Consider the following 25,690-nt stretch of genomic DNA (forward strand, 5'->3'; position numbering starts at 1 on the left):
AAGAGGGATTTATTAATAGAGAGCCACTCACTCCCCGGGGACGAGCAAAAGGGACGCATGGGGGCACGGGGATTACCCCGCGCTCTGAATTATCCGGGGCGCGATGACAGGCGTGCAGGGGGGTGGGAGGACGGGTGGTGTGCCCGGTGGCACAGCCCAGGCTGGGAAGTGTCACGCTTTATCGCGGGTGTCACGATGGGTTGAGTCCTCATCCTGTATCTTCCCACTCCGGCTGCTTCTGCCCAGTAACCCTCAGAGTCCCGACCAGCAAAGGGGTTATTTTTAGCTCTCTGTGTCTAGGCTGCACGAGCTGCCCTGGCTAAAGCACATTTTTTAATTCGAGCAATCCTTCCTCCTCCCTTGCAGAACCATTTTCAGCCCCCCCATGGTGCTGCTCAGCACGGTAGGACCTATAGGAATTATACAGGAATGGGTAGGAAATATATAGGAACGGGCACCACATCGCGTCCCTCCAAGTCCAGCCCCTATTTGCAGGTCCCAAAATATCTGAGGCGCTGAGTGTGAAATCAGCGCAGGTCTTGCCCGGGTGCTCCTGAGGTCCCTCCCTTTGCAAACTGGCTTAACTGGGACAGAAAATTACACCCCCCAAAAAAATCCTATGAAATTGCAAATGCATCTCAAGCACTGTCGCTGTGGGCAGGAGCGTGGGAACAGCCCAGCCTGGACGTGGGGATGAAAATGATGACTCTGGTAGCACTAGGTGGCTCCAAGATGCCCCTTGGAGCTACAGAAGAGCTCAGGGATAAGTTTTGGTCTCTGCCCTGTGTCTCCTCGGGTGTGTAGGGGTGCTTTAGAGCCCCACAAGGAATTTGGCAATGGGGAGGAGGGTGAAACTCCTCCGGCTCCCTGGTGACCCCTTTCTCCATCAGAGCTGTACAGCTACACTGAGGAGCCGGAGCTCAGCACCAACAGGAGATGCTTCGAGGAGGATTTTCACACTCAAGGTACCACTCTGGGCTCAGCACCCCGGGACTCCAGGCAGCCCCCCCGGGTGAGAACGGGACCCCTGGGGAGGCACCCGGCTGGTTGTCATGTCCCCTTTCCAGTGCAGGGCCAGAGGTGGCTGGAGCTGGATGGGGCTCAGCAGAAGGCCTACGTCATGCGCCTGTTGGATGGGCTGGAAGTGGTCAACAGGGACAAGCGGCTCAAAGTAGCACGAGCCATCCTCTACCTGGCACAGGGTAAGGACCTCATCCCCCATGTCTGGATGTGGCTGCGTAGCCACTGCGTGGCTTCATCACAGGGGTTTGGGAGAAGCCTTCTTTTGAGGTTACACCAAGTCAGTGTGGTGAAGCTTCTTCCCAGGATGGTCCCGTGTGCTCCAGGGGTTCAAAGGCAGCTCCCTCCTAACCAGTGCCTCCCTTCGGGCCTCTCCAGGTGTCTTTGGAGACTGTGATAACGAAGGTGATGTCCTGCACTGGTCTCGGCACAACAGCTTCCTCCTGTACCAGCTGGGAACCTTCACTGCCTTCCTGGAGCTCCTCAACATGGAGATCGAGTGAGAGGCACTGCACTGCCCTCACCCTCCTTGTCCTCTTCTTCATCTTACTCTTTCTCCTCACCCTCCTCTTCATCTTCTTTCTCCCCATCCTTCTCACACTCTTCTTCCATCCTCCTCACCCTCCTCCTCTTCATCTTCTTTGTACCCACCCTCCTTGCCCTCTCCTTCTCTAACCTTCCTCCTCATCGAGGACCAAGGAGGTGCTGCAGCCATGGCACGTCCCTGAGCATGGTGTTTCCACCTCTGGGACTCGGGGTGAGGAGCAGCCCGGTGGCTGGCACTGAGCTTGTCCCCTTCCCTGCAGCAACAGCCAGGCCTGCAGCAGTGCTCTGAGGAAGCCGGCCATCTCGCTGGCCGACAGCACGGAGCTCAGGTACCCCCTCTCTGAGCCCCACTATCACGTCGGGTGGAGGCTGTGGGACAGCCTCTGGGGACAAAGTGGTCTCTGCCTGGCAGTGTCACCTCCCTGCCATGCTGTCCCGGCAGGGTGCTGCTCAGTGTCATGTACCTGATGGTGGAGAACATCCGTGTGGAGCAGGAGGCGGATCCCCCTGAGTGGAAAACCTGTCGGGAGACCTTCAGGATGGAGCTGAGTGAGCCACAGAGTTCATTGTGCCCTAAACAGGTCCCTTTGTCATGCTGGTCCAGTGGGGAGACCTCAGTGATGGGGGATCTGCTCTTAACCAGTTCCTGGTCCCTCTCTCCACCAGGTTTCCCCGTGCACACAGAAGAGCCGTTTGCTCTTCTGCTCTTCACGATGGTGACCAAGTTCTGCAGTGGCCACGCTCCGCACTTCCCCATGAAGAAGGTCCTGCTCCTGCTCTGGAAGGTGCTTCTGGTGGGTGCAAACCCTTCCTTTTTCCAGAAATCAGTCCTTTTCGGAATAGCGCTGGTGCAGCCTGGATGTTCCCCACTATTCAATCTAACCGTAACGAGGTTATGTAGGATAGCACAGAAAGCCCAAAAGAACTGTGCAGTCCCAGTGGGATGTCTACCCCCTGCTCTCTCACCTCTCTTGTTGGCCCCTAGTTCACACTGGGTGGATTTGAAGCCCTGCAGGCGATGAAGGTGAGGAAGCGGGAGGAGCTGGGGCTGCCACCCTTGCCAGAGGACAGCATCCAGGTCATGCGCAGCATGCGCGCCGCTTCGCCTCCCACCTACTCCATTGAGCTCATGGAGCAGCAGCAGCAGAAGCGTGGTCACCGCAGTCGGAGGGTAAGGGCGAGCTCATCCTCCTGGCACACGGCCCAGGATGCTTTTCCAATGGGGATCATCATCCGTTCAAGGAGCCAGCCTGTGCTTGGGAGCATTTCCCTCCACCCACACAAGTGCTCATGCATTTTCCAGTTTCATAGAATCATGGAATGGTTTGGGTTGGAAGGGACAGTTAAAAGCCATCTAGTCCAACCCCTGACTGTGAGCAGGGACATCTTCAACTTGATCAGGTTGCTCAAAGCTCCGTCCAACCTGGCCTGGAATGTTTCCAGGGATGGGGCAGCCACCTCCTCTCTGGGCAACCTGGACCAGTGTCTCACCACCCTCATTATAAAAAATTCCTTACTTATATCTGGTCTGAATCTCCCCTCTTTTAGTTTAAAGCCATTACCCCTTGTCCTATCACAACAGGCCCTGCTAAAAGCTTTGTCCCCATCTTTCCTGGAGCCCCTTTTGGGACTGGAAGGGGCTCTAAGGTCTCCCCAGAGCCTTCTCTTCTCCAGACTGACCCCCCCACCTCTCCCAGCCTGTCCTCCCAGCAGAGGGGCTCCAGCCCTCACAGCATCTTCGGGGCCTCCTCTGGCCCCGCTCCAGCAGGTCCATGTCTCTCCTGTGCTGAGGCCCCCGAGCTGGAGGCAGCACTGCGGGGGGGTCTCCCCAGAGCAGAGCGCAGCAGAGGGGCACAATCCCCCTCCCTCGCCCTGCTGGCCACGCTGCGGGGGATGCAGCCCAGGGTACGGGTGGCTTTCTGGGTTGCTGGCGGACGTTGCCGGCTCATGGCCAGTTTTCCATCTGCCAATTTCAGTTGCAGCAGATCAGCCCCATGATGCACTTGGTCCAGAGGAAGTGAGAGGACATCCTGACTCTATGGCAAAGGGCTGATAAGCACTGAATAGCAAACTGCTCACAGCAAGCTTGTCTTTTTTTAGCTTCACTCTTGGAGTTGCTATGTTATGGTCCGAGAATGAAAACACCTCTTTTGCTAGGGGGAGAGATGTTGGATAGTAGCTTCAGATGGAAAAGGAGGTGACAAATCCTAGAGCAGCAAGGTTAGAGGTAGAGGGGGTTCCTTGTCCCGGCTCTGGTGGCAACAGCTAGGAAGCAAATCCTCACCTGAGGAACATCTGGGAGTTTGATCCTTCCAGGATGGAGAGGTCTGGTGCCAGCAGCTGGGAGGGAAATGAAATTAATGGAGTGACTTGAATTCCTCCTTCGCCTTCTGCTGCAGCCCCTGGTGAAGCAAGACAGTTTGGATATCTACAACGAGAGAGACCCCTTCAAGAACGATGAAGCAGGAGTTGATGAAGAGGAGAACGATGATGTGGACAGCGGGATTGAGGGGGAACTGGACCTGATGGAGCGGGATGCGATTATCCCTGCGATGCCTGCTCAGCGCCCGCCTATCGAAAGGGTGTCGTTCCCCAAAGGGCTCCCCTGGGCCCCCAAAGTCAGGTAAATCCATGTGGTTTCATTGCCGTCCTCCCCAGTCCTACCTGTCCTGGAGTTCATTGCAGGCTGAACGTCAGTCTGTGGCAACCTTTTTGGCCTCTGGCAAGTTGAACTGAAGTCATCCCAGTTCTTTTTTTGTCTCAATTGGTCTTTTCTAGACTGGATTTAGCTAAGCCCTTCCCCAGGCTTTACAAACTGAGCATGGCAAAGCTTGGCCAATAAGTGGCGATCCCATTTTGGACATCCCAGGTTGTGCTGGAGCCCTGTGGGAGCAGGGTTAGCTTTCCCAACGAGCACCAGTGGATCTTGGTAGGGCAAGGCCCTAGACTAATCGTCTTGGGAACTCATGAACAACATTTCCTCTTGCTTGTTGAGTGGGACTCTTGTGTTGCCAGATGAAGCCTTCTCGAGTGGCCTTGCTCTAAGGTGAAAAATAGGAGAAAAAACATCTGAGGATAAAAAAGTTGGTGCCTTCGCTTCCTAAGACCAGTTCTGCTACACATGATATGGGAAGAGCATTAGGAATAGAGGGTGAAAACCTCTGCCCCTTTCCCTCTAAGCCATGTGAGTTTTTTTGCTGTTGCATTTAATCCAGTACCTTTGAAACGCAGGAGTAAATATATCTTTTTGATGTGAAAGCAGTGACAGGGTTAACTGTGTCTATCCAGAGCACTCCTCGCAGGGACATGGCAAGAACTGGTTCCCCACGTGGGTCTCCGCACACGCGGTACCATGGTACTCCACATAATGCTCTCAGCTTCAAAATCAAATGATGACTGTTTTTCTTGGCTGGTGCCTGGAAATCCAGCTGGGTTTCTTTCTGCTTGTGAGACCCTTGGCTCACGGTTCGTGTCCTACTTGTAGTGCTGAGACCCTGACCAGTTCTCATGAAAGATGCCCAAGGTGGACAAGATGTCAGTTTGCTCTCTTGGAGCAGCACATGCTCTGCCAGACTGTGGAGATAACATTTGTTCACTCAAAGCGAGCAGATGCTACTTGAAGATGCATGTGCTAGGAGCACAGAAAGTGGATAGAAAGGTGTTGGTCATAGAGAGCTCCTCTCCATCTATTTGCACGCTCCCGTGGAGCTGCACAGCAAATACAAATGGTTTTGGTTCACGTTGCTCCCAACCAACGAGAGCAATGGTGGCTCTGGCCCGCTGCTATTAAGACCTCTAGAAATCAGTCCTAGAAAGCTCAAAGGTTCTTGCTGGTCCCACGCTGCCGTCCTTTCTGAGCAACATAGGTTGTGTTCTGGTATATGTTTATTTTCCAACCTTCTCCCTGTTTTTGTTTCTCTGCTGCTCCATCAGACAGAAAGACATCGAGCATTTCCTGGAAGCAAGCAGGAACAAATTCATCGGATTCACACTGGGACAGTGAGTATTATGTGTGTACATCCAACAAAGTCTGTCCCATAGCTCCCATCAGTGCAATTTAACTGGTGGGAGGTGTCCACAAAGCTCAGGTTTTCTCAACTCAACCAGCCTAAGGCATGACCAGGATGATGCGGCACGGTGCTGGGTTTTGCTGGGGCTGCAGCAGTGCACTCAGCATTATAAAAACACGTTCTTGGAGATGCCGGCCTCCAAGGACCTCTTTCTATTAAAAATCAGACCTATCCCAGAGTCAGTGACCCCTGGCCCAAGCCAGAGACTGGTTTCGTGAGGGAGGGAGTTGGGACAATCTGGTATCCACAGAAAATCACCCGGTTTGTGAATAAATCAAGCTGCGGGTGCAGAGTCATCCTGGCATGGGCCCAGCAGGGTATATACATTTTTCGGTGCGGTGCTGGGCTCAAGCTGGCTCCATGCAGAGACCGGAATCCGGGCAACTAAGATGATTAAGATGATGAAGGGATTGGAGCATCTCCCTTATGAGGAAAGGCTGAGAGCGCTGGGACTCTTTAGCCTGGGGAAGAGAAGGCTGAGGGGAGACCTTATTATGGCATACAAGTATCTAAGGGTGGGTTGAAGGAGGATGGAGCCAGGCTCTTGTCAATGGTTCCCAGTGACAGGACGAGGGGCAATGGGCACAAGTTGGAACATAGGAAGTTCCGTTCAAATACACGGAAAAATTTCTTTATGGTTCGGGTGCCAGAGCAGTGGCACAGGCTGCCCAGGGAGGGGGGGGAGTCCCCTTCTCTGGAGATGTTCAAGACCCGCCTGGATGCAGTCCTGAGCGATGTGCTCTGGGCAGTCCTGCTTTGGCAGGGGAGTGGGGCTGGGTGATCTCTAGAGGTCCCTTCCAACTCTGAAAACTCTGTGATTCCGTGATTTCACCCCAGTTCTTCACCCTGACATTGCCCTCTCTTACGCAGGCTTTGCTGGGGAGGAGGTGGGAGGGTGGGCAGCTCACACCAACACCTCTCCCAATTCCTGATCCATCTGGGATGAGTTCAGAAGACTCAGCAGACTACAGGGTCCCTCTTTTACCTTGTATGACATGGAAGCATTAAACGCAGATCTTCTTCCCAGCCTTGTACTTACCTTCTTTCATCCTCCACAGAGACACCGAAACCCTGATAGGGCTACCACGGCCCATCCACGAAAGCGTGAAGACGCTAAAGCAGGTGAGATGGTGGCTCTGTGCACGGCACTTGGGTGTAGCAGCCCAGAAAGCCTTACTGAATGGCAGTCAGCTTGTCTGAAAAATAGCATCCCTTGCTATTTTTGCTTCCTGGCACTCAGCAAATGCTCTGAGGTGGGATCAGACCTGTGGGGATCTCATGGAGGTGGGGAAATTAGTGGCCGAGATGACCAGGGCCATGGGGGGATTGGAGACCATCAAGTCTCATACGCATAAAGTTTGTGATACAGCACTTATAATGAGTTTCAAGTTCCTCAGATGTATGTTCTTAGCCCACAGTAAATATTTCATGTGAATTTAGTCTTCTGCTCCTCTTCAGCTGATGTACAGGAACACCTTCAGCCTGAACTCTCACTCTCTCTGCCTTGGGAAGTCAATCCCATAAATCCGGTCAAGGGGTGAACAGCTTGAGAGGGGTTCAATATCCACCACATGTGGTATGGGATCCTCACACCTAACCTTCAGCTGAAACACAGTTACTGAAGGGAGTAAGAGGGTCCCTTCTTAATTGTGGCAGGAAAAACTTCTGGAGCTTCCTGCAGGAACTGGGGCAAAAAATGGAAAACTTGAGTCCTCACTGCAATTCCAAGTAGATTGTCCAGAACTCAGACTTTGCCTTTATCCGAGGTGTAACATTGCTGCATCCTGGTGAGCATTTGCCACGTTGTCCTTTGAAGCTGGCAGACTTCCAGGGCTGGATTTGGACAGACATGCCCAGACTTATGCTGTTCCCAGGAGAAAGCATGGCCAGCCTTGGCTCCTGCAGTGCTCCACATAGAGTGAGACACCTCCAGAGGCCAGCTGACCCTATCTAAGGTCTGGATTGCCTTCTGGAGACCATTTTACTTACTCCATTTACTTACAGAGAGATCCTAGAAGGAGTAGGTTGAAGTAATCATGATGTGTGAGGTGCTTCAGGGACAGAGGGATGTCCCACACAAAAATGAGTTCTCCATGTATCTGCTGTCACCTATCCACCTAATGAGATACTACTGAAATCAGCAACTCTTGTCATCGCTGACTGTGTTTTGTCCTTCAGTTGTGACATTGCTCTACTTCTGCCTGTGTATTTTGCCAGCACAAGTACGTTTCCATCTCAGACGTCCAGATCAAGAACGAGGAGGAGCTGGAGAAGTGCCCCATGTCTCTGGTAAGAAGTTACTGCACCCCATTTAAACAGACGTGGAAGATTTCCAAGGTGTCATAGAAATCCATACGTTCTCCATGGTCCTTAGGACACACATTGGATGCTCTTTTTTCTGGAACTCCACATCTTGATCAAATGTAGCACTGGAACCCTGGAGCTTTCTGGAGTCAGCATGCAGCTATGTCCATCACTAAGTCCTCAAGCTGGATTTTATCTCAAGTGTGTGGACTGAAAATACTTAATTTTCCCTTGTTTCTACTCTTTCTCTGTGCTAGGGGGAAGAGGAAGTCCAGGAAACCCCTTGTGAGATCTTGTATCGAGCAATGTTGTACCATCTCCCCCAGTATATGGTAAGCCCATGTTTCTTAAAAGTAAAGAAGAGCTTTTGAGTGAGGAATGGTGCCAGTCTGTGAGCTTCAGAGCTCAGCATGGGGATGCTGGGGTACGCTCAGGACTTGAATGGTGAGATTTTGGTGGGAATCCAGAGCAGAGTTGGGTGGAAAGTACAGCCCAGAGAGGAGGGATTCAGAGGATCAAGGGGTGTAGATACCCAGGGACACAGTCAAATGGTTGGAGACAGGTCAGTGACTGGGAAATAGGATGTGTGTGGAAGAACAAGGAATAAAATCCTCCACATTGATGGGAGCTCAAAACTGGCTCCTGCGCTCTGGACAGCAAGGGGAACCAGCCGGGGATGGCCCCGTGCATCCCTTGAGCTACATGAGCTGTAGTATTTACCATCAAGTCATTGCACACTGGTTCAGGCATCTTCACTTCTGACCTCAAGAAGCAACCTGTGGACTTCACTGGTCCTTTGAGCCTTTGTCCTTCTTGCTGAGATTAACCTTCTGTTACGATATCATGCTGATCTCCAAGTGTAATGGCTTGCTGGGCCAGGAACCAAACTAAACCATCATCGTGCTTTATGTGGCTCAGCAAGCAAGGTGGTAATGCCTTCAGGTCTCTGCCAACCTGGCTGTGCTCTCAACAGCTATTCAAACTGTTGAGAGTCTGTAGGTTATGACCTTCTTTACAGGGACATCCTTTACAGCCTTCCCATGGCCCCAAGAGATTCCCAGAGGAATCCAATGGGTGTCCTGAAATTCAGCTACATTGCCAGGCCGGGTGAGGCTTTGAGCAACCTGGGAGGTGTCCCTGCCCATGGCAGACGGGGTGGAACTAGATGATCTTTAAGGTCCCTTCCAACCGCAACCATTTTGTGATTCTGTGGTTCTAAGATGCTAACTGGGTCACATGCACTGTCCGTAGGGAGAGACAAACACAGATTTAAATGCATTAAGCTCCAGGTGTCCCTTGCATTACTGTGTCCATACTACTGGAGCTCACGTGCTCAGGATGCATTAAGTTAAAGCTAAAACAGAGCTGCCATGCTTCCCACCCTTGGCCTGTCCAGAGTACAAAAGGAGAGGTTGAGCCTTGGCATAGTCAGTCCATCACGGTGAGCTGAAACCCTGTAGTGTTGGCTTGAAGTTGTCCAGTTTCAGCAAGTGAAGGAGAAGGAAGGAATGCCCTTTCCTGGGAGCATCCCTCCACATCTGTCCTCCCCTGCAGATAGCTTTGTTGAAGATCCTCCTTGCTGCAGCACCCACCTCTAAAGCCAAGACTGACTCTATCAACATCCTGGCAGACGTGTTGCCTGAAGAGATGCCGTAAGTGCTTGAGGAGGTGGCCACCAGCCATCCCAGCTTTGCCACAAGGTCCTTGACCAAGCAGGGGAGTTGGGGTTTGCCAATAGGTTCGAGGGGCTCCAGATTTGGGGACGTCTGCTTGGATAGGTGCAAGCTACTGTTGCTGCCAGGGCAGAGGGGTGAAGGCCAAGGATGTGAGTGCCACTTTTTCAGGAGCGTAACAATTCGAGTGCAGTCAGCAGCCGCTGTGCTCTGCTAGCTAAGTGACACAAATCATAAAATCATGCTAATTGACACAAATCATAAAGACGTGAACATATGGCAGGTGTCCTTCATACCGGTCCCCCAGGATTGCTGGCAGAGAGCAATCAGCTTTTTTTTTCCTTTTTTAGTGCACTTCAGTGTCACCAGAAAAGAGGGGATGGAAAAGGGAGTCCCGGGGGCAAGCAAAGGTCCCTGTTTCTGTAGAGCCTGTCCATATGGATAAGAGCTCAACAGTCCCTTAGTCCTCCTTGCTCCCATACCCACTGTGCTGTTGCCTTCTTTCCCTCGAATGCAGCATCACTGTTCTGCAGAGCATGAAACTGGGGATTGACGTGAACAGACACAAAGAGATCATCGTGAAGAGCATCTCGGCTTTGCTGCTGCTGCTCCTCAAGCACTTCAAGCTGAATCACATCTACCAGGTGAGCATAGAAAAGGGGTTGGCTATTACCGAGCTGGTCTTGAAGCCGGTGTGTCCTGATAGACCCTCTCCTAAAAGACCTCTCCAGGAAGGGTTTCCATGAGAAGCTGCAGATCGCTTTTCCGTAGCAGTGAACCGTAGCCCCGGGCCAGGATTTGTATAGGGTTACTCAGGCGGGGATAATCTGCCTGCAATATATCTCTGACCGTGTTTTGACAGGATCATTTCCACTCACATGGGAAGAGTTTTCAGACTTCTGAAAAAATTCACAACCTGGCTGATGAGATTAAAATTTAGGAGATAGCACGAGCACGAGCCTCCTCAGCAGAAGGGGAAAGGGGATGGGAGTTAGACAAGACCCTCTTTTGCTCTTTCTTGTCTCCAATGACCAGAAATAGTGCTGAGTAGCACTTCACGAGGTCAACTAATCTGGTCGTCTGTCCCTCAGCAGGATCAAGTTCTTGGGGCTCCAGTTTCAACAGAGCCTGGAGATCTGGGTCCTAGATGCAATCTGATTTTTGTTTCATCTGCATGGCACCAATCGAACTGCACCCGCATGAGGGCTTAAAAAAGGACCAAGGACTGATTGGAGCTGTGGCCTGGGCCCAGTTCTGCACCCATTCCGCAAGTCACACAATTAATGTTTTATAATTATTGTTTTTCTTTTAAAGGTTTCAGCATGGTACAAATCCACCTGTGTTATGAAGCCCACCGATATTTATCTGAGGATAAATATAAATCCATATATTGGATTGGATAAAATGAAAGAAACCCCCACATATTTAAAATCCTACATTTATTCTGGGTCCCCCCGCATCCCTTCACTAACTTTTCTCGCTTCACCCCCAAAACGGCTCCTCTCATTTCTTCCTCCGTGGCAGGAGGACTCTGGCGGTCTGGTGCTAAATCTGGAGAAAGCTGTGGGGTTTTCTCCCCCCGATTCTTCTTTTGTGTCTGATTTTGGGTGAGCCATCATAATTTCTTTCAGTGACAAAGCTGCTCTCAACGACCACCCCAAAAACCACTGCGGGGGCTGAGCTGATGCTTCCAGCATCGATGGAGGCAGTGGAGAGTAGTGGAGAGCGTGGCTGGTCCAGGCTCTGCTGGGGGTCACCCTGTGCCACGTCGGTGCAGCAGCAACCACACGGACCTGCACACCAACACACATCATGGGGGTTTTTGTCTTGGTTCTGTTGAGATTTGGCATTTCTTATGCCGACAGAGAAACACCACCAAATTATTGTATTTCAGCATTATCTTCGGTCCAATCCTATATAACATACTGGTCCCTGGCAGCTGCATTTCAAAGCAGTGAGATCCCAGATCCCAGTTAGCAGGGACTGCTGATTACTCACTCGCAAATAACGGTGGCGGTGTGTCATCGGTGGGGTACTGAGTGTCGACAGCTTGTACCAGGCTGAGCTGAGATGTGTAGGAACAAACTGTTTCTTCGCTCGCAAATTTGGGATGTTGATTGCAGGTTAGTGGAGGCACGGGTAGGATAGGATAGGATATTGCAGCTATGTGTGTCTGTCTCTTTCGAGGACAGTAGAGATTTCTTGTGTTATGCAGCTGTACGTACCCGGACCATTTAATGTTTAGAGCACGAGAGAAATTGAAAGCGTATATGAAGGTAAGGGTATGTTTTTCAGTCAAAATTTTAGAAGCGAATGGGGTTAGCGTGTGACTGCAATAGGAATTATTGTATTTTCTCATGCAATAGCTACATCTCCTCCTTTCCTCTTCCTCACGTACTGTTTTGCCACAGATTTTATTTTGAAAAGCTACACTGCAGTCATGGGGTGCAGCTATTCCTAAACCACTGCCATAAAGTTTGTGTGTCCACTCTATGGCAAATAGAGTTTTCCAGCCGGTGGGAGTTGCTGTATGTGATGCAAGCCTTATACAGCAGACTTCTGCAAGGGGAAGATGGTCTGCCAGGTGCCTAGAGCAAACCATCAAGACTGCTTTGCCTTCGGCTGGAAATGGGTTTCCATTCCCAGGTTGATGCTCCCAGTTGTCCCAGCTAACGTTGACCCATTTCACTTCTCTTCCTCAGTTTGAGTACGTGTCCCAGCATTTGGTGTTTGCCAACTGCATCCCGCTGATCCTGAAGTTCTTCAACCAAAACATCATGTCTTATATCACTGCCAAAAACAGGTACAGCCGCTTCTGGGGAAGAGAGAGATGATGGGAGGCTTTGTGCATGAGGAACACGCGGTGGGACCGTGACCTCTGGTCCCTACCTAGCACGGCTTTGGGGCAATATGCTCTCCACTACAGGAATACACTGGAGGGGAGCAATCCCTTCTGGTTAATGAGGAGGACTGGATGGGGGTTTTCCAGTCTCTTGCTGGACTACTAAAATACACGTAGACCCGGCTCCCTTGCTGACAGTAGGATTGTTTTCATCTTTATGTGAACTCCTGGAAAGTAGTCCAGTGCCACCAGATATCTGTGGGCCACAGCCCCAAAAAGGCCACATAGGGTAGAGTCTTCTCGGTATTTTCCACTTTATCTAGCTATAATTCAGCTTTCCTGACTTCTTCAGGTTTTGCATAGTTGTCACTGACTTTTACTTGCGATTTGAGAAGACACTAGCCCTGTTTTGAGTCTGTATAGGGACTGGCTGGACTACTGCAAGTCAACGTGAGAACAGAAAGAGCGCAACACTTTCACAACTCGGTAGGACTGGGTAGGATTTCCCCATTTGGAGGGGAGCACCGCAGGGGATGTTGCTGTTGGAATGAGGAAAAGATCCTTTTTGTTGCTTTTTGATGCTCTTTTTGTTGCTCTTCAGCTGCATGTCTGTCTGGTCTGTCTCCTGCATGGTACGGTTGTATATGTGTGAGAAGGCATGCATGGAAAAATACAAAGTAATATATTAATTCTCTTGCTGATAAACATTTCCACTTTTCAACCTGTGCTTTAAAGGCACATAAGTGAGGAGAAAACGTAGCCCAGGAGCACTTAGGTCTCTCCTCTGCTTTCTGATGGAGGTTTCGCAGGCAGGATAAGCTCCTGTGAAATGAGAGGTTTGCAACTGGATGCTCTGATCCAGGGAGGTTTTACCGTTCTGCCCAGCCCAGAGTACCGCTTTGTCAGGCAGTGGCGAACAATGTCGGGCACTGCCCTGGAAAAGGATCGCGGGGTTTTGTCGCGTTCAGATGTATGGACCCGAGTCCAGTGGAAATATCAGAAGTGATGCCAGTACAACGACGACTTGCAGCAAATGAGCCATGGGGCTTCTGGTCCCAAGCTGACGCCCTCTGAGCTCTCCTGCTTGTATCTGCACAGCACTTCCAGTTTTAGGATGGTGAAGGGAGGGAGCCAGCAAGGAGCATCTGTCCCTGCAGTCAGACAAGCCCTTCCGGGGCCAAACGCTTTAAGTGAAGACGGTTTTAGGGGATGTCCTGACCTTGGGTCTCATCCTGGATTGCCTCTGACTCAGTGATCGTTACAAGTCAGCTTGTTGCTCAGCTGCTGAACTTAAAATCAAAAAGTAGCAAACAAAAGGGAACACAGGAATGGAAGCTGTGTTATAGTGCACACCTCATTTTAGAATGGTGCACGTTGCAGGGCACAGATAGCATCAGTGTGTGTGCCTGTATGTATATATACTTTACATATACATAGACTTGTTTTTTTTATTGGCTACTTTTACAAAGGCAATATGCCTGGAGGGCTTCAAAAGACCTCATGCCCTCATTGTGAATTTTCTTGCTGGTAATCAGATATCTCCCTTTTAACCCAAGATCTGTTTGGGATTTTTTTTTCCTTTTTTTTTAAATATGCATATGAATAACTAATCTGTCATGTCTTAATGGATCCAAATCCTTTGAGTCCTTATTAAATGCACTCAGGATGAGTTTTGGAGCCAAGAGGAATTGATGTGCTCCATTAAGCTGAGACGCGAGGCAGCAGTGAGGCTGGGAGCCCATTTGGATGTCGTCTGTGCAGTCGGAAGTGCTGGAGGGAGGCACGTCTGCGTGGCACCGGCTGCGGGCTGGTTCACGTGCCCAACGTGGCTTGCTGGAGACAGGATTGCTGCCCATCCAAACTGCTTGCTGCATAAGGCAGTGCTGCCATTGCAGTTCAAACCCCAAGCACAGGGAAGATGCTCCAGGTTGCTGGGCATAATCACATAGATCATCTTAAAAAGTTGCTTTCGTATTTACCTGGTTCTTAACAAGTCGCTTCTTTCCCGTCTTTCACAGCATCTCCGTCCTGGATTACCCGCATTGTACAGTCTATGATTTGCCCGAGCTCACTGCTGAAAGTCTGGTAAGCAGCACAGAAAGGGTCCTTGTAACCAGTATTGCTGTGTGCGAGAGGGTGAGGAAGGATTTTTGGTTTCTTTTTCTTGTCTTCTTTTTCTGTACCCTCAACCTTTCCAAAATTAGACTTTTTCCCCCCTCCAGACTTGAAAATTCCTCCTGTTGCTATTCTGACTCGCTATCAGCTATGAGGAGGTGGGGAGGAGGCACTGCCGGTGTTGTGCACCCATAAAAAGAGTTGGGGTTAGAGTTTTCCCTTTTGCTTCTCCAAACGAGAAGAGAGAGAGCCTGCTTTTAAAAAGGGTTTGCCCAGAGGCCGTTGCTTCGCGGGTTTAAATTGCTCTGAGCACTCACGTTTCATAAGATGCCAGTAGATGAAGGAATGAACCAAATTCCCAATGGAGAGGAGCCTAAGTATTATGGAGACCGGCCAGCACGATGGGCTGTGTGAATACATGGAGTACAGGTGAGACATTAATGCTGGCGGGTTCATAACTGCAATAATTCAAATGCAGAATAGGTTGGACTCAGACAGGGCACAGAACAGGACTGGGAAGTGGGATCAGAGCGGAGGGAGACCCTAAATGATGGAGGAATCATTATGAAGGAGCCTGACTAAAACCAGTCCAAGCAGGGATGATCTATGTTGCCTGGCTGCTAAAATCTTACGCCTATGTAATTTTCCTTAGCTTTATAAAGGTTAAAATCATGAAAACAAAGTGAAAGATATTCCCTAGTATCTACGAGCCAAAGGTGCTCACAAATCCCTCCAAGGCTGCGGTCAGCCGGGACAGCAAAACTGATTTTATTGCCACTGCAGCCACGGCATTTCTGATGTGCCGCTGTGATGCAAATTCGTGCCGTGAGTTGATTATGACAGATCAAATTTATATAAAAACCCGCTGTGGAGCACGTGTGGGACGGTCACACGTGGCCGGCGTGCTGGCTCAGTCCTCTGCCGCTGTCCCACGTGCCTTTCCACCAGTGCTTCTTGCCTTCTTTTGGGTGCCTGCTCGGGGTGACAGCTCCTGGACACCACCTACCTCCTTATCAAGGGGATCAGTCCCCTGTTTTTGTTGGTCCATGGGCTGCTTGCCGAAGGCTGAGTGTCCTGGCCAGGCTGGGTGCCTGTCCAGCCCTGCCAGGCTCCCACCAAACGCATTGTGGCCCGATGGGGACATCTAGCGACATGTCGCTGAGCGCTCCCGTCACTCATGCTAATCCTTACGCTCACGCTAAACTTTATGGCTGTAGGAGAAGACTGAACTGAGCTTAGGGAAAATATTCTCAGTTATGCTTTCCCAGTAGGGTCTGGTCCCTAGTTTGGGAGCTGTTGCATTAAACAACATTGCCTCATCACTTTCCTCCAGCAGACAGGGATGTTAGCCTCATGGGAGACTAAATTAATTAGAAAATATGTAGAAACTAACTTGAATTTCACCACGTGTGTTCATCTTTGGGAGAATACCCACGAATGTGAGGATTTAATAGAAATTAAACATGCCCTGGTACTTGAGAGGCATACACTTGTGCATGTATTTATGTTTCTTCAGCCAACATATTACGCGTTGTTTTAGCTTTTTTTTCCCTCTCCGATGCATTGATTTTAACATCCCAGCTGTGACACATTTCTTAGTGGCTATAACGGATGATTGTGCTTTCAGTGGGTTGAACGCAGGATCATGTGTGTTGGGTTTACTTCCATGGAAAACCAGGATGAGTTCAGCAGTGCCGTTTCCAGAGGAAGGACCCTTTGACTGTGGGGTAACTGCTGTCCCCCCATGGTGTAAATCAGGAGTGGCTGCAGTCCCAGCGAGGTAGCAGGGGCTTCTCCCATCGTTGTGGGACCGGCTCTGATTCTTTGCCCGTCCCCATCTCCCCTCTGCTGTCATGGGGCTGTCGCTCCCCTCCAGCTCCCTCTGTTTGGGGAGGGGGCTGCAGGGGACCCTGCTGTAGCATGTTGCGGTGCCGGGGGGAGGGTAACAGGAGATGGGGGTAAAAGGGGGATTAAGCCTGTTTAGCCTGTTCCCTCCTTCCGTAAATCTGATGGAAGACTCTCACTTACTTGCAGCAATAGAGACAGTGTCAGATTGGTGACAAAAATAAATCCAGCTGCTTATGAAATGGGTATTAAATTATTCTACTGGCGTCTTTTTGGAAAAACTACTTGGTGCAGAGGGAGCAGATTAGGACTGGGCACCGATATGAAACCGCGCAGCCACTGCTCCTGAGCTGGTACCCCCAGAGCTGCACCCAGCATCCACGAGCGCCTCAGTGATACCTCATTGACATCTCGGTAACATCCTGCCACTGCGCTCTGCTGTGCAAGCACCACTGTGTGCGCAGGAGCCTGCAGCACAGATGTAGCCTCTGCTGGCAGAAAAGTGCATTGGCTTGGAGTGGCTTTTACCAAATCCCAGCATTAAGTAAGCCAGAAGCACTTTCTCATTGGCCTCTAAAAATTATACGTACAATAGCTTACTGAAATGATAGGTTTTGTGCTTGCTTTAAAGAACACAGGCATTATGCTGGCGGGATTTTCCTTGGGTCAATCTAGTTTTCCTGAGGTCATCCCCAAACTCTCCTCCCAAGGATGCCCAGAACCTGGATCATGCAACATGCTGCAGTTTTTTCCATGAGTTGTTAAGGCTATAGCTGGCTGTAAGCGGTTTATAAATTAAGCAGCACTTTTTTTCTGCTTTCAACCCCAAACAGGTTATTTGTGGGACACTTACGCTGTGCTCAGTGCTGTTCAAACAGAAAGCAAGTTACCATAGTGGTGGAATTACTGCTCAAATGTGCCATGGGCAATATTTACGCAAGCTGGAGCTGGGGGTGCTTACATTTAGCTAATACTTAAAATAATAGACGAGCTACACTTAAGCCGGAGGGGATCTTTGTTACAGAAAAGTCTTGTCCTTCTGATACAAATGCTGCCATTTGTCATCCTGCGTTGTTATGTGATTTCCTTTTATTTGTCTGTAATATGTCCTCTAAGCATGCAGTAATTTATGAATTAATTCATATAATTAACAAAAACTGTTTTCTAAGCAGTGGTGATCACTAGGCTGTAATTTGCTCTCTGGCTGTAAACAACGAATACAAATCTACCACAATATATTTTTCCCAAAACGGAATGATGTGATTTATCTTAGCTCTTACTCTAAACCAAAATGCAAATTAAAACACTGATTACATCTGAGTCTTTCACAACGGTTTTCCCCAGAATCTGTTGGCTTCTCAGCAGCATGATGACAACCCAAGCGAGGAGGTAGCTCCGCTGCTCACTTTCCATTGGAAATAAGACTTCTGCAGATAGTAAAAATAAAGACTTGCTGCACAAGGATGTCTCTGTGGCAGTGCTCTTGAATGCGGCCATTGGGGTTACGCTTTTCCTTCTCTGCTTTGCAGGAAGCCGGAGACAACAACCAGTTCTGCTGGAGAAATTTATTCTCCTGCATTAACTTGCTGAGGATCCTCAACAAATTGACCAAGTGGAAACACTCGAGGACAATGGTAAGGTGATGTCCCATCTCTCTGAGACCTGCCGTGGGCTGCCAGCATTGCACCTCGAGCGTGTCCCCGGCTGTACGCCATGAGTTTCAGCCCAGCCTCTCTGCTGAGAGTTTCTCCTGGCAGTGCCAGGGCTTCTGCTGCTTCATAAGCTGCCTGTTTTTATTTCACAGGTTGAGCCTTAAATGCAGAAATACTTTTTCTTCTGTAAATAATAGCTATTTCTATGACCTTCAAGCCCCCTGCAGCAAGTGTTGGTTATGTTGAGCACTCCTGTTCTATCTGCTTGGGGTTTGTACCATACGTGGCCCAGGTGTTAGTGCCCAAAGCTGCGCAGGCAGTACTCGTGTGGCTTTCTTGAACACATTGCGTAGATTTGTGTTGATTTCTTGACAGATGCTGGTAGTCTTTAAGTCGGCCCCAATACTGAAACGAGCTCTGAAGGTGAAGCAGGCCATGATGCAGCTGTATGTCCTCAAGCTGTTGAAAATCCAGACCAAATACCTGGGGCGCCAGTGGAGAAAGAGCAACATGAAAACCATGTCTGCCATTTACCAGAAGGTGCGGCACCGCATGAACGATGACTGGGCTTATGGCAACGGTGAGTAGTGCCAGGGAAGCATCCTCTCTGCGTGCGGTGCTGAAATCAGCACACAGGGGGTTTGATGTGATTTGGCCTATGACCTGTTAGGATCCCATAAACTTGTTTGGGTCAGTATTGGAGATTTTTTCAAAAGCTTTACAGCTCTGTTCAGCAACATCAGGAGGGAACAAATTATAGAATCATTTCGGTTGGAAGAGACCTTTAAGATCATCGAGTCCAACTGTTACCATAGCACCGCCAAGCCCATCACTAAACCATGTCCCTCAGCACCACATCTACCCCTCTTTTAAATACCTCCAGGGATGGTGACTCAATCCCTTCCCTGGACAACCTGTTCCAATGCTTGACAACCCTTTGGGTGAAGAAATTTTTCCTAATCTCCAATCTAAACCTCCTCTGGTGCAACTTGAGGCTGTTTCCTGTTGTCCTATTGCCTGTTACTTGGGACAAGAGACTGGGCCCCTTCGTTACACCCTCATTTCAGGGAGCTGTAGAGGGCAAGAAGGTAATTGATTGCATGAGGAGAGGTAGGAATAATCAAATCAGGATGGGACATGGTCAGCTCCAACACAAGAGTTTCTGCCAAGACCAAGCCTGCACTTTTGCATTCCCAAATCACTTTTGCCATCAAGCGATTAAACTGTCCTGGTATCCACACTATATCTGCACGCTTAGGATAGCTGCGGAGTGAAAATCTGACTGACAGCTCTGCAGCTCGCACCTGAGAAACAACAGCAGTTACAGCCCAGCCGTGCAGATGCTCAGAATCCTCGAGCTGAAGCTCTGGTGTAGTCTGAATCTGTATTTTTTGAGAGAAGTTATGAAGTTTTCAATGTTCCTCATGTTTGGATTCATGGGATGCATCAGACCACATACTCTGATTCCCTTGTAAGTACACCCAGTTGCTGCAACAACTGGCACGTGGGTTCATGCTAAGGCAGATGGAAAATAAGGAGGTGATTGGTGACAGCCAACATGGCTTCACTAAGGGCACATCATGCCTTACAAATTTGGTGGCCTTCTATGATGGTGTTACCGTGTTGGTGGATAAGGGAAGAGCAACTGATATCATCTACCTGGACTTGTGCAAAGCATTTGACACTGTCCTGAACGACATCCTTGTCTCGAAATTGGAGAAACGTGGATTCGATGGATGGACCTCTTGGTGGATAAGGAGTTGACTGGATGGCCTCATTCAAAGAGTTGCGGCAAATGGCTCGATGGCCAAGTGGCAAGCAGTGATGAGTGGTGTTCTTCAGGGGTCAGTACTGGGACCGGCACTGTTTAACATCTTTGTTGGTAACATGGATGGTGAGATCAAGCGCACCCCCAGCAAGTTTGCTGATGACACTGAGCTATGTGGAGCAGTTGACACACTGGAGGGGAGGGATGGCATCCAGAGGGACCTGGACAGGCTGGAGACGTGGGTCCATGCCAACCTCATGAAGTTCAACAAGGCCAAGTGCAAGGTCTTGCACATGGGTCAGAGCAATCCCACGCACAGGCTGGGCAGGGAATGGATGGAGAGCAGCCCTGAGGAGAAGGACTTGGGGGTGTTGGGTGATGAGAAGTTCAACATGAGCTGTCAACGTGCACTGGCAGCCCAGAAAGCCCCCAGCATCCTGGGCTGCATCCCCAGCAGCGTGGCCAGCAGGGCGAGGGAGGGTATTCTGCCCCGCTGCTGTGCTCTGCTCTGGGGAGACCACCCTGCAGTGCTGCCTCCAGCTCGGGGGCCTCAGCACAGGAGAGGCATGGACCTGGTGGAGTGGAGCCAGAGGAGGCCACCGAGATGCTGCGAGGGCTGGAGCCTCTCTGCTGGGAGGACAGGCTTACAGAGGGGGTTGTTCAGCCTGGAGAAGAGGAGGCTCCAGGGTGACCTTAGAGCCTCTTCCAGTCCCGAAAGCGGCTCCAGGAGAGCTGGGGCGGGACTCTGGATCAGGGAGGGGAGCCATGGGACAAGGGGGAGGAGTTTCACACTGAAAGAGGGGAGATTCAGACTAGATGTCAGGAAGAAATTCTTGACTGTGAGGGTGGTGAGCCCGTGGCTCAGGTTGCCCTGAGAAGCTGTGGCTGCCCCATCCCCGGAGGTGTTCAAGGCCAGGTTGGACGGAGCTTGGAGCAACCTGGGCTGGGGGGAGGTGGCCCTGCCCAGGGCAGGGGGGTGGACTACACGATCTTCAAGGTCCCTTCCAACCCAAACCATTCTGTGACTATGAATTTCACTCTAGGGCTAGTGGAGTTCCTCAAATGATCAAACAGTGGGAAGGCTAGAAGACTGGGGACTTCCTGTGTTTTTCTGCGATTTCTGTCCTGTTGCTGTCTTTCTTAGCATGCTGATTGTTCCCTGTGGGATTGAATACAGCAGCAGGGCTTCTTTAGGCCGCTAACGGGATACAGCTACGGGATACAGGATACCCAGCTCCTAAACAGCTGAAGGTGGCTACCTATGTCACCTGCCTTGGAGCAAGGGTTTGCTGTAACAACTGAATTTACATGGCAATATTGAGAATAATGCAATTTTAAGACACATCCAAAGGATAAATTGTTGTGTCTGTCCCACTTCCCCCAAAAGAGTTAATATCAGCAACATAATACAACACTCAACTGCGCAATTCTCTGCTTAGCAGAGACTGCATCTTTGCCTGGACAGTTTGCCAGGGAAGCACTTGGCTTCCAGAGACGCGATCTGGAAGGGCTTTTCCTGGAGTGTTTATTTTTATCTTTGTATGTCAGTACTGATACTCAGCTCAGACCTTTCCCACCCTGAAGCACTGCTGAGCCTTGCCAACGAATTTACTGAACTTTTATCAAGAGAATGACTGTTTCATATTGATTTAGAACTCATAGAAAACAACTTTCAAAATACTGTATTTTTAACGTGCTATATGTTTCCATAATATTACATATTGTGTAATATTAATATATTAATATTAAAATGTCATGGTTATTACAACCAGTTATTAGCTTTTCGACATCAGTCATAGTTAAATCTGTCCAAATTTTAGAAAACTTTGTTTTCAGTAGCTCATAATAAGCTTGCCAGGTTTTAGCTACATACATTTAATCTTGATCTCTGCTTCAGACATCTGCAGACAGTTTCAGTAGAAGTGGTGGGGCCTTTCTGAAAAAAAAAAAAAAAGCAGGAGCTTGGTAATTACAGAGTCCTTAAAGCACACTATAGAGCAGAAATAAATGTATTTCTATAGGAAGCTTTCTGACACTGCTTAATTTACAAGTGATTTTAACATATTTCATTTAAATACCTTAAATTAAAATGTGTACATAAATCTTCGTTCTTATCAGAATTACTTTTTCCATAATGCTTTGGTCTTGTTTCTCCTTCAATGTAGATATCGATGCCAGACCATGGGATTTCCAAGCTGAAGAATGCACCCTGAGAGCCAACATTGAAGCCTTCAACAGCCGGAGATACGACAAACCTCAAGACTCAGAGTTTGCACCGGTGGACAACTGCCTGCAGAGCGTGCTGGGACAGCGGCTGGAGCTCCCGGAAGACTTCCACTACTCCTATGAACTCTGGCTGGAGCGGGAGGTGTTTTCCCAGCCCATTCGCTGGGAGGAGCTACTGCACTACCAGTGAGAGCAACACCTTCACCTGCCCCTGTTTCCACCTCAATAAGGACTCAAGGTGCTACAGGCTGAGGAAAGGAAGATTGTTTTGGCTCTGAGAGTTCTTAAGCACAGCTGGAAAAAAAAAAATTGAAGTCTTTCCAAAGAGACCAAGCCTCTTTGTATCTACTCAGACACCCCGGAGTACACAACTGCCATCTTTTTGGAGGTCATCCCTTCCCTGTGACTTCTTGGAGACCATATGGACCATCAATAGACTTGCATAGAGGCCACAGACCAGGTTCCAGTGTCACGCTAGTGGCAGTGTCAAGAGTGAGCTTACCTGGTTTTTACTGCAGATTGACACCAGCGTACAGGAGCTCAGGGTCCAGGTCTGTCTCTTAGCTTAGTTCACGCATGTAAGTTTGTTGTAAGAGTATCTCAACTGTGAAAGGTTTTCATCTCTCCCAAATGCAACACGCTCTGCCTAATTTTTCATTTATTCAGTTATGGCAGTTTGATAACGTGCTTCAAACACCCTACTGCCACGAACCAGCTTCCCTCGTGAAGCTGAAAATAAGAAATGCATGGCACTGCCTGTGACAGTCTCAATCAGAGGTGACAGGTGGGCTTGACCAAAGGAGACATTACCTCTCATCCCTGGGCTGGCATTGCTACCATTGGGATTGTACAACCCACCAATTTTCTCTACAAAATTTTACCAGTCCAGCCCAGGGAGTCCTGGATCTAACCTCCTCCCTGCCATAAAACCAGGAGTGTGGCTTTTGTGAAAGAAGCATGTGTTAATATAGTGCAGGCAAACACTTAGGCCATACCGTTGTCGATATATCACGCACACAAGTGATAAAACCACAAATATTTGTTATGACAGGATTTGTGCTTATTGCTGTGGAATGAAACTGAGAATGTTTCCTTAATGTGGTTTGTAAAAGGTATTTTTCAAAGAAATAGCATTAGTAAACCCGCTCACCTTTTCAAATATGCTTTTGTTCAAAATAAACCAGAGCAACTTTTAAAGCACATACATTTACTTAAGCTTTTTTCTTCCTGCACCTTAATTTAAATGCTTCCATTGCTGTTGTTTTTTGTTGTTTTTAAAGGACAAAACCACCCCCAACAAACCAACCCATAAACTCAGCTTTCACCCCTGCCCATATCCACCTTCTCTCTGCTGAGGAAAGGTCTTCTGTCTGACATACTTTGGATGTTCTGTTCTGGTGTATCTATAGAACTCTAAAAAAGAAAAACAGAATTATGGACTGTAGATGTTTTCACAGTGGTTGTGCTTGTTAAAAAATAAAAAGTTATTTAAAAATAAATAAAGCCTCTCCAGGCTGTAAGGCATGAAAAACAGATGTACAATCTATAATGGAAGCACGGTGCTGTCTATGGGATCCCAGAACTGGGAGAGCTCTGTAGCTCTGGACAAGTCATTTCAGCATCTGTACTTTAGCTCCCTTTCCCTAGCATTTCCCTACGTTTCCTAGAGCCTACCGGGAGTACATAAACTAACGATTTGATAAAGACAAATAAATTAACAAACCCCAACTAGAGACGGCAAACATCTGAAGGGTCTGTTAAATATTTAAGAAGTAGAAATGCAGGATAAATACTACTATTTTCAGCATATACTACAGTCCAGAACCCAGGACTAGCTGGAAAATTCAGGATTTTCTTTGCAGTATTTTCTCTCATATTTTCCCACCAAATGTGTGATTTCCCCCTCAGGCCAGGGTCCTGGGAATTTAGCTGTACCTCCATGTGGCATCACATATCCTGACACAAGGGACACCTCTCCAGCACCGTTGGTTCCTTTTTTCCTTCCTTCACATGGTGACCCAACACTGAAAGAGTCTGCTGTGTTTTTTTTCTGGTTAACCATATTACACCCCTTGCTTTATGATTCCTCTGGTGTTCTCTGCTTTAGAGTGATCAAGAAAGCAATCTAATTCCCCAACAACTAAGCGTGAATGTAAAGGAAGTACTATCAATGTATCCAAATCCCTATAGTCTTAATAAACCAAGATCATGAAGGTAAGAGTTTCTTCAAGGGGACAATGGAATGAATGAATTATTAAAGAATCAGAAATTTAGAAAACCCCTTGATATTAGGCTCAATTTTTTTTCTCCCAAGTGTCTCTTTCCCACAAATTTTACATCAAACAGAATGACCAGACACAGTGTAAATTTGTCAACATTTTATTCTTAAATAGTGCTTCATATAAGGTTTCCCAAGTTTTTCAGTGCCTTCTACTTTTACCGAGGTAGAGAATAGAAATACAAATTCTTACCTGCATGTCTGTGTGGTAGAGGATGGTATAAACTGTTATCTTTGAAAACTATTTATTTCCACCACCACAAGTTATGTTTCCTAGAGATATACCTCTATATCAAACCTGAACCTCTCTTTAAAAAGTAACTAGGGAAAGGTATACCTTTTAACTTAAATATTTGTGTCTCATCACATATTTGTCACAAAGATTGTACTTCTATTGAGATGTGCCACGTTTAGTGAGGGTTTCTTCCGGAAAGCCGGAAAATGTGGGTTTCAGTTCACACTGATAAAAACTGCTGGCCTCACTACAGATGGCACAGCGCTCTGCAGAGCAGCTGTGGGGCTGAAATGCCAGTTTAGCAGGAATAGAGGGAACCTCTATTTTAATAAGCTTGTTCCACTTACAAACAGATGTGGGTAACTCAAACAACATAATACTTTAAAGACTTTCCCTCGAGGTGTTTGAGCAGTATATTAACTGAGGCCCCTCTAGAAAACTCCCTTACCAGTACTTCTGACAGTCCCAGATGCTGCTTCTCTAGCAGTACTAGGAAAGACTCCATCCTCCTATCGCACTTCTCAAACTGCAATCAGACAGCAGTTTAAAACTTCTTTGCTTCACAGTGAGGATTTTCTTCTTCAAAAATCTCAAAAGAGCCAGGAGGCAGCAATTATGGAATGATAATTTTGATGTATAGCAAGAAAGTTTCAGAAAAAAAGTTTTGGATGGTTTCTGTACAGCTGAAAGAACATCTGTTATTTTAGCCCAAACATGACTGTTGATTCCAAGAATGCTTCTCAGTTTCTGTTGCAATTGGTATATGCAGAGCTTTTTTCTTTTTTCCTAGCCTACAGGTGGTTGCTGAAAATTTTGATGTCAGTAAGTAATTTTCTACAGTATCTCAGTACAGATTCTTCTATTTTAAGCCTTGTTTCCTAGGCATATAAGGCAATTACACTATTAGTTTCTCAGTCCTCTATAAGCAACTTCTGAACTGGTTAGCTAATTTCATGCAAACTCAAGTGAAGGATAAAAGGCCTCAAAGATACTGAGTTCCTTTCAGAGCTGTGAAAGTTGGCAGCTAGGTAGAGAGCAACCCTATTATTGTAGTAAGGAACATAAGACATTATGTTTCCCCACACACACACTTCTCAGTAGTCATTCGATTCTCAA

The 25,690-nt window shown here is 48.4% G+C and overlaps 1 protein-coding gene across 1 annotated transcript; it reads left to right on the forward strand.

Annotated features, from left to right (window-relative positions):
• Positions 1-1,105: 1,105 nt before the first annotated feature.
• On the forward strand, positions 1,106-22,458 carry STRIP2 (striatin interacting protein 2). The gene is made up of 18 exons (XM_082483212.1): positions 1,106-1,202; positions 1,399-1,519; positions 1,827-1,895; positions 2,009-2,115; positions 2,233-2,360; positions 2,552-2,737; positions 3,966-4,189; positions 5,500-5,565; positions 6,695-6,758; positions 7,854-7,925; positions 8,198-8,272; positions 9,495-9,592; positions 10,131-10,257; positions 12,316-12,416; positions 14,474-14,540; positions 17,945-18,049; positions 18,443-18,647; positions 22,001-22,458. Exons 1-18 carry the CDS (start codon positions 1,121-1,123, stop codon positions 22,249-22,251), a joined length of 2,148 nt encoding a protein of 715 aa, XP_082339338.1. The 5' UTR covers positions 1,106-1,120; the 3' UTR covers positions 22,252-22,458.
• Positions 22,459-25,690: the final 3,232 nt, after the last annotated feature.

The sequence above is a fragment of the Vanellus vanellus genome (assembly GCF_965231255.1).
Source record: "Vanellus vanellus genome assembly, chromosome: 1".
Classification (NCBI taxonomy): domain Eukaryota; kingdom Metazoa; phylum Chordata; class Aves; order Charadriiformes; family Charadriidae; genus Vanellus; species Vanellus vanellus.

Bases quoted from the DNA above. Each gene is read 5' to 3' on its own strand.
- STRIP2 (XM_082483212.1), top strand. From the start codon at position 1,121: ATGCGCCTGTTGGATGGGCTGGAAGTGGTCAACAGGGACAAGCGGCTC. The intron at 1,896-2,008 runs GTACCCCCTCTC...CTGTCCCGGCAG, and splicing joins GCCGACAGCACGGAGCTCAG to GGTGCTGCTCAGTGTCATGT. The intron at 6,759-7,853 runs GTGAGATGGTGG...GTATTTTGCCAG, and splicing joins GCGTGAAGACGCTAAAGCAG to CACAAGTACGTTTCCATCTC.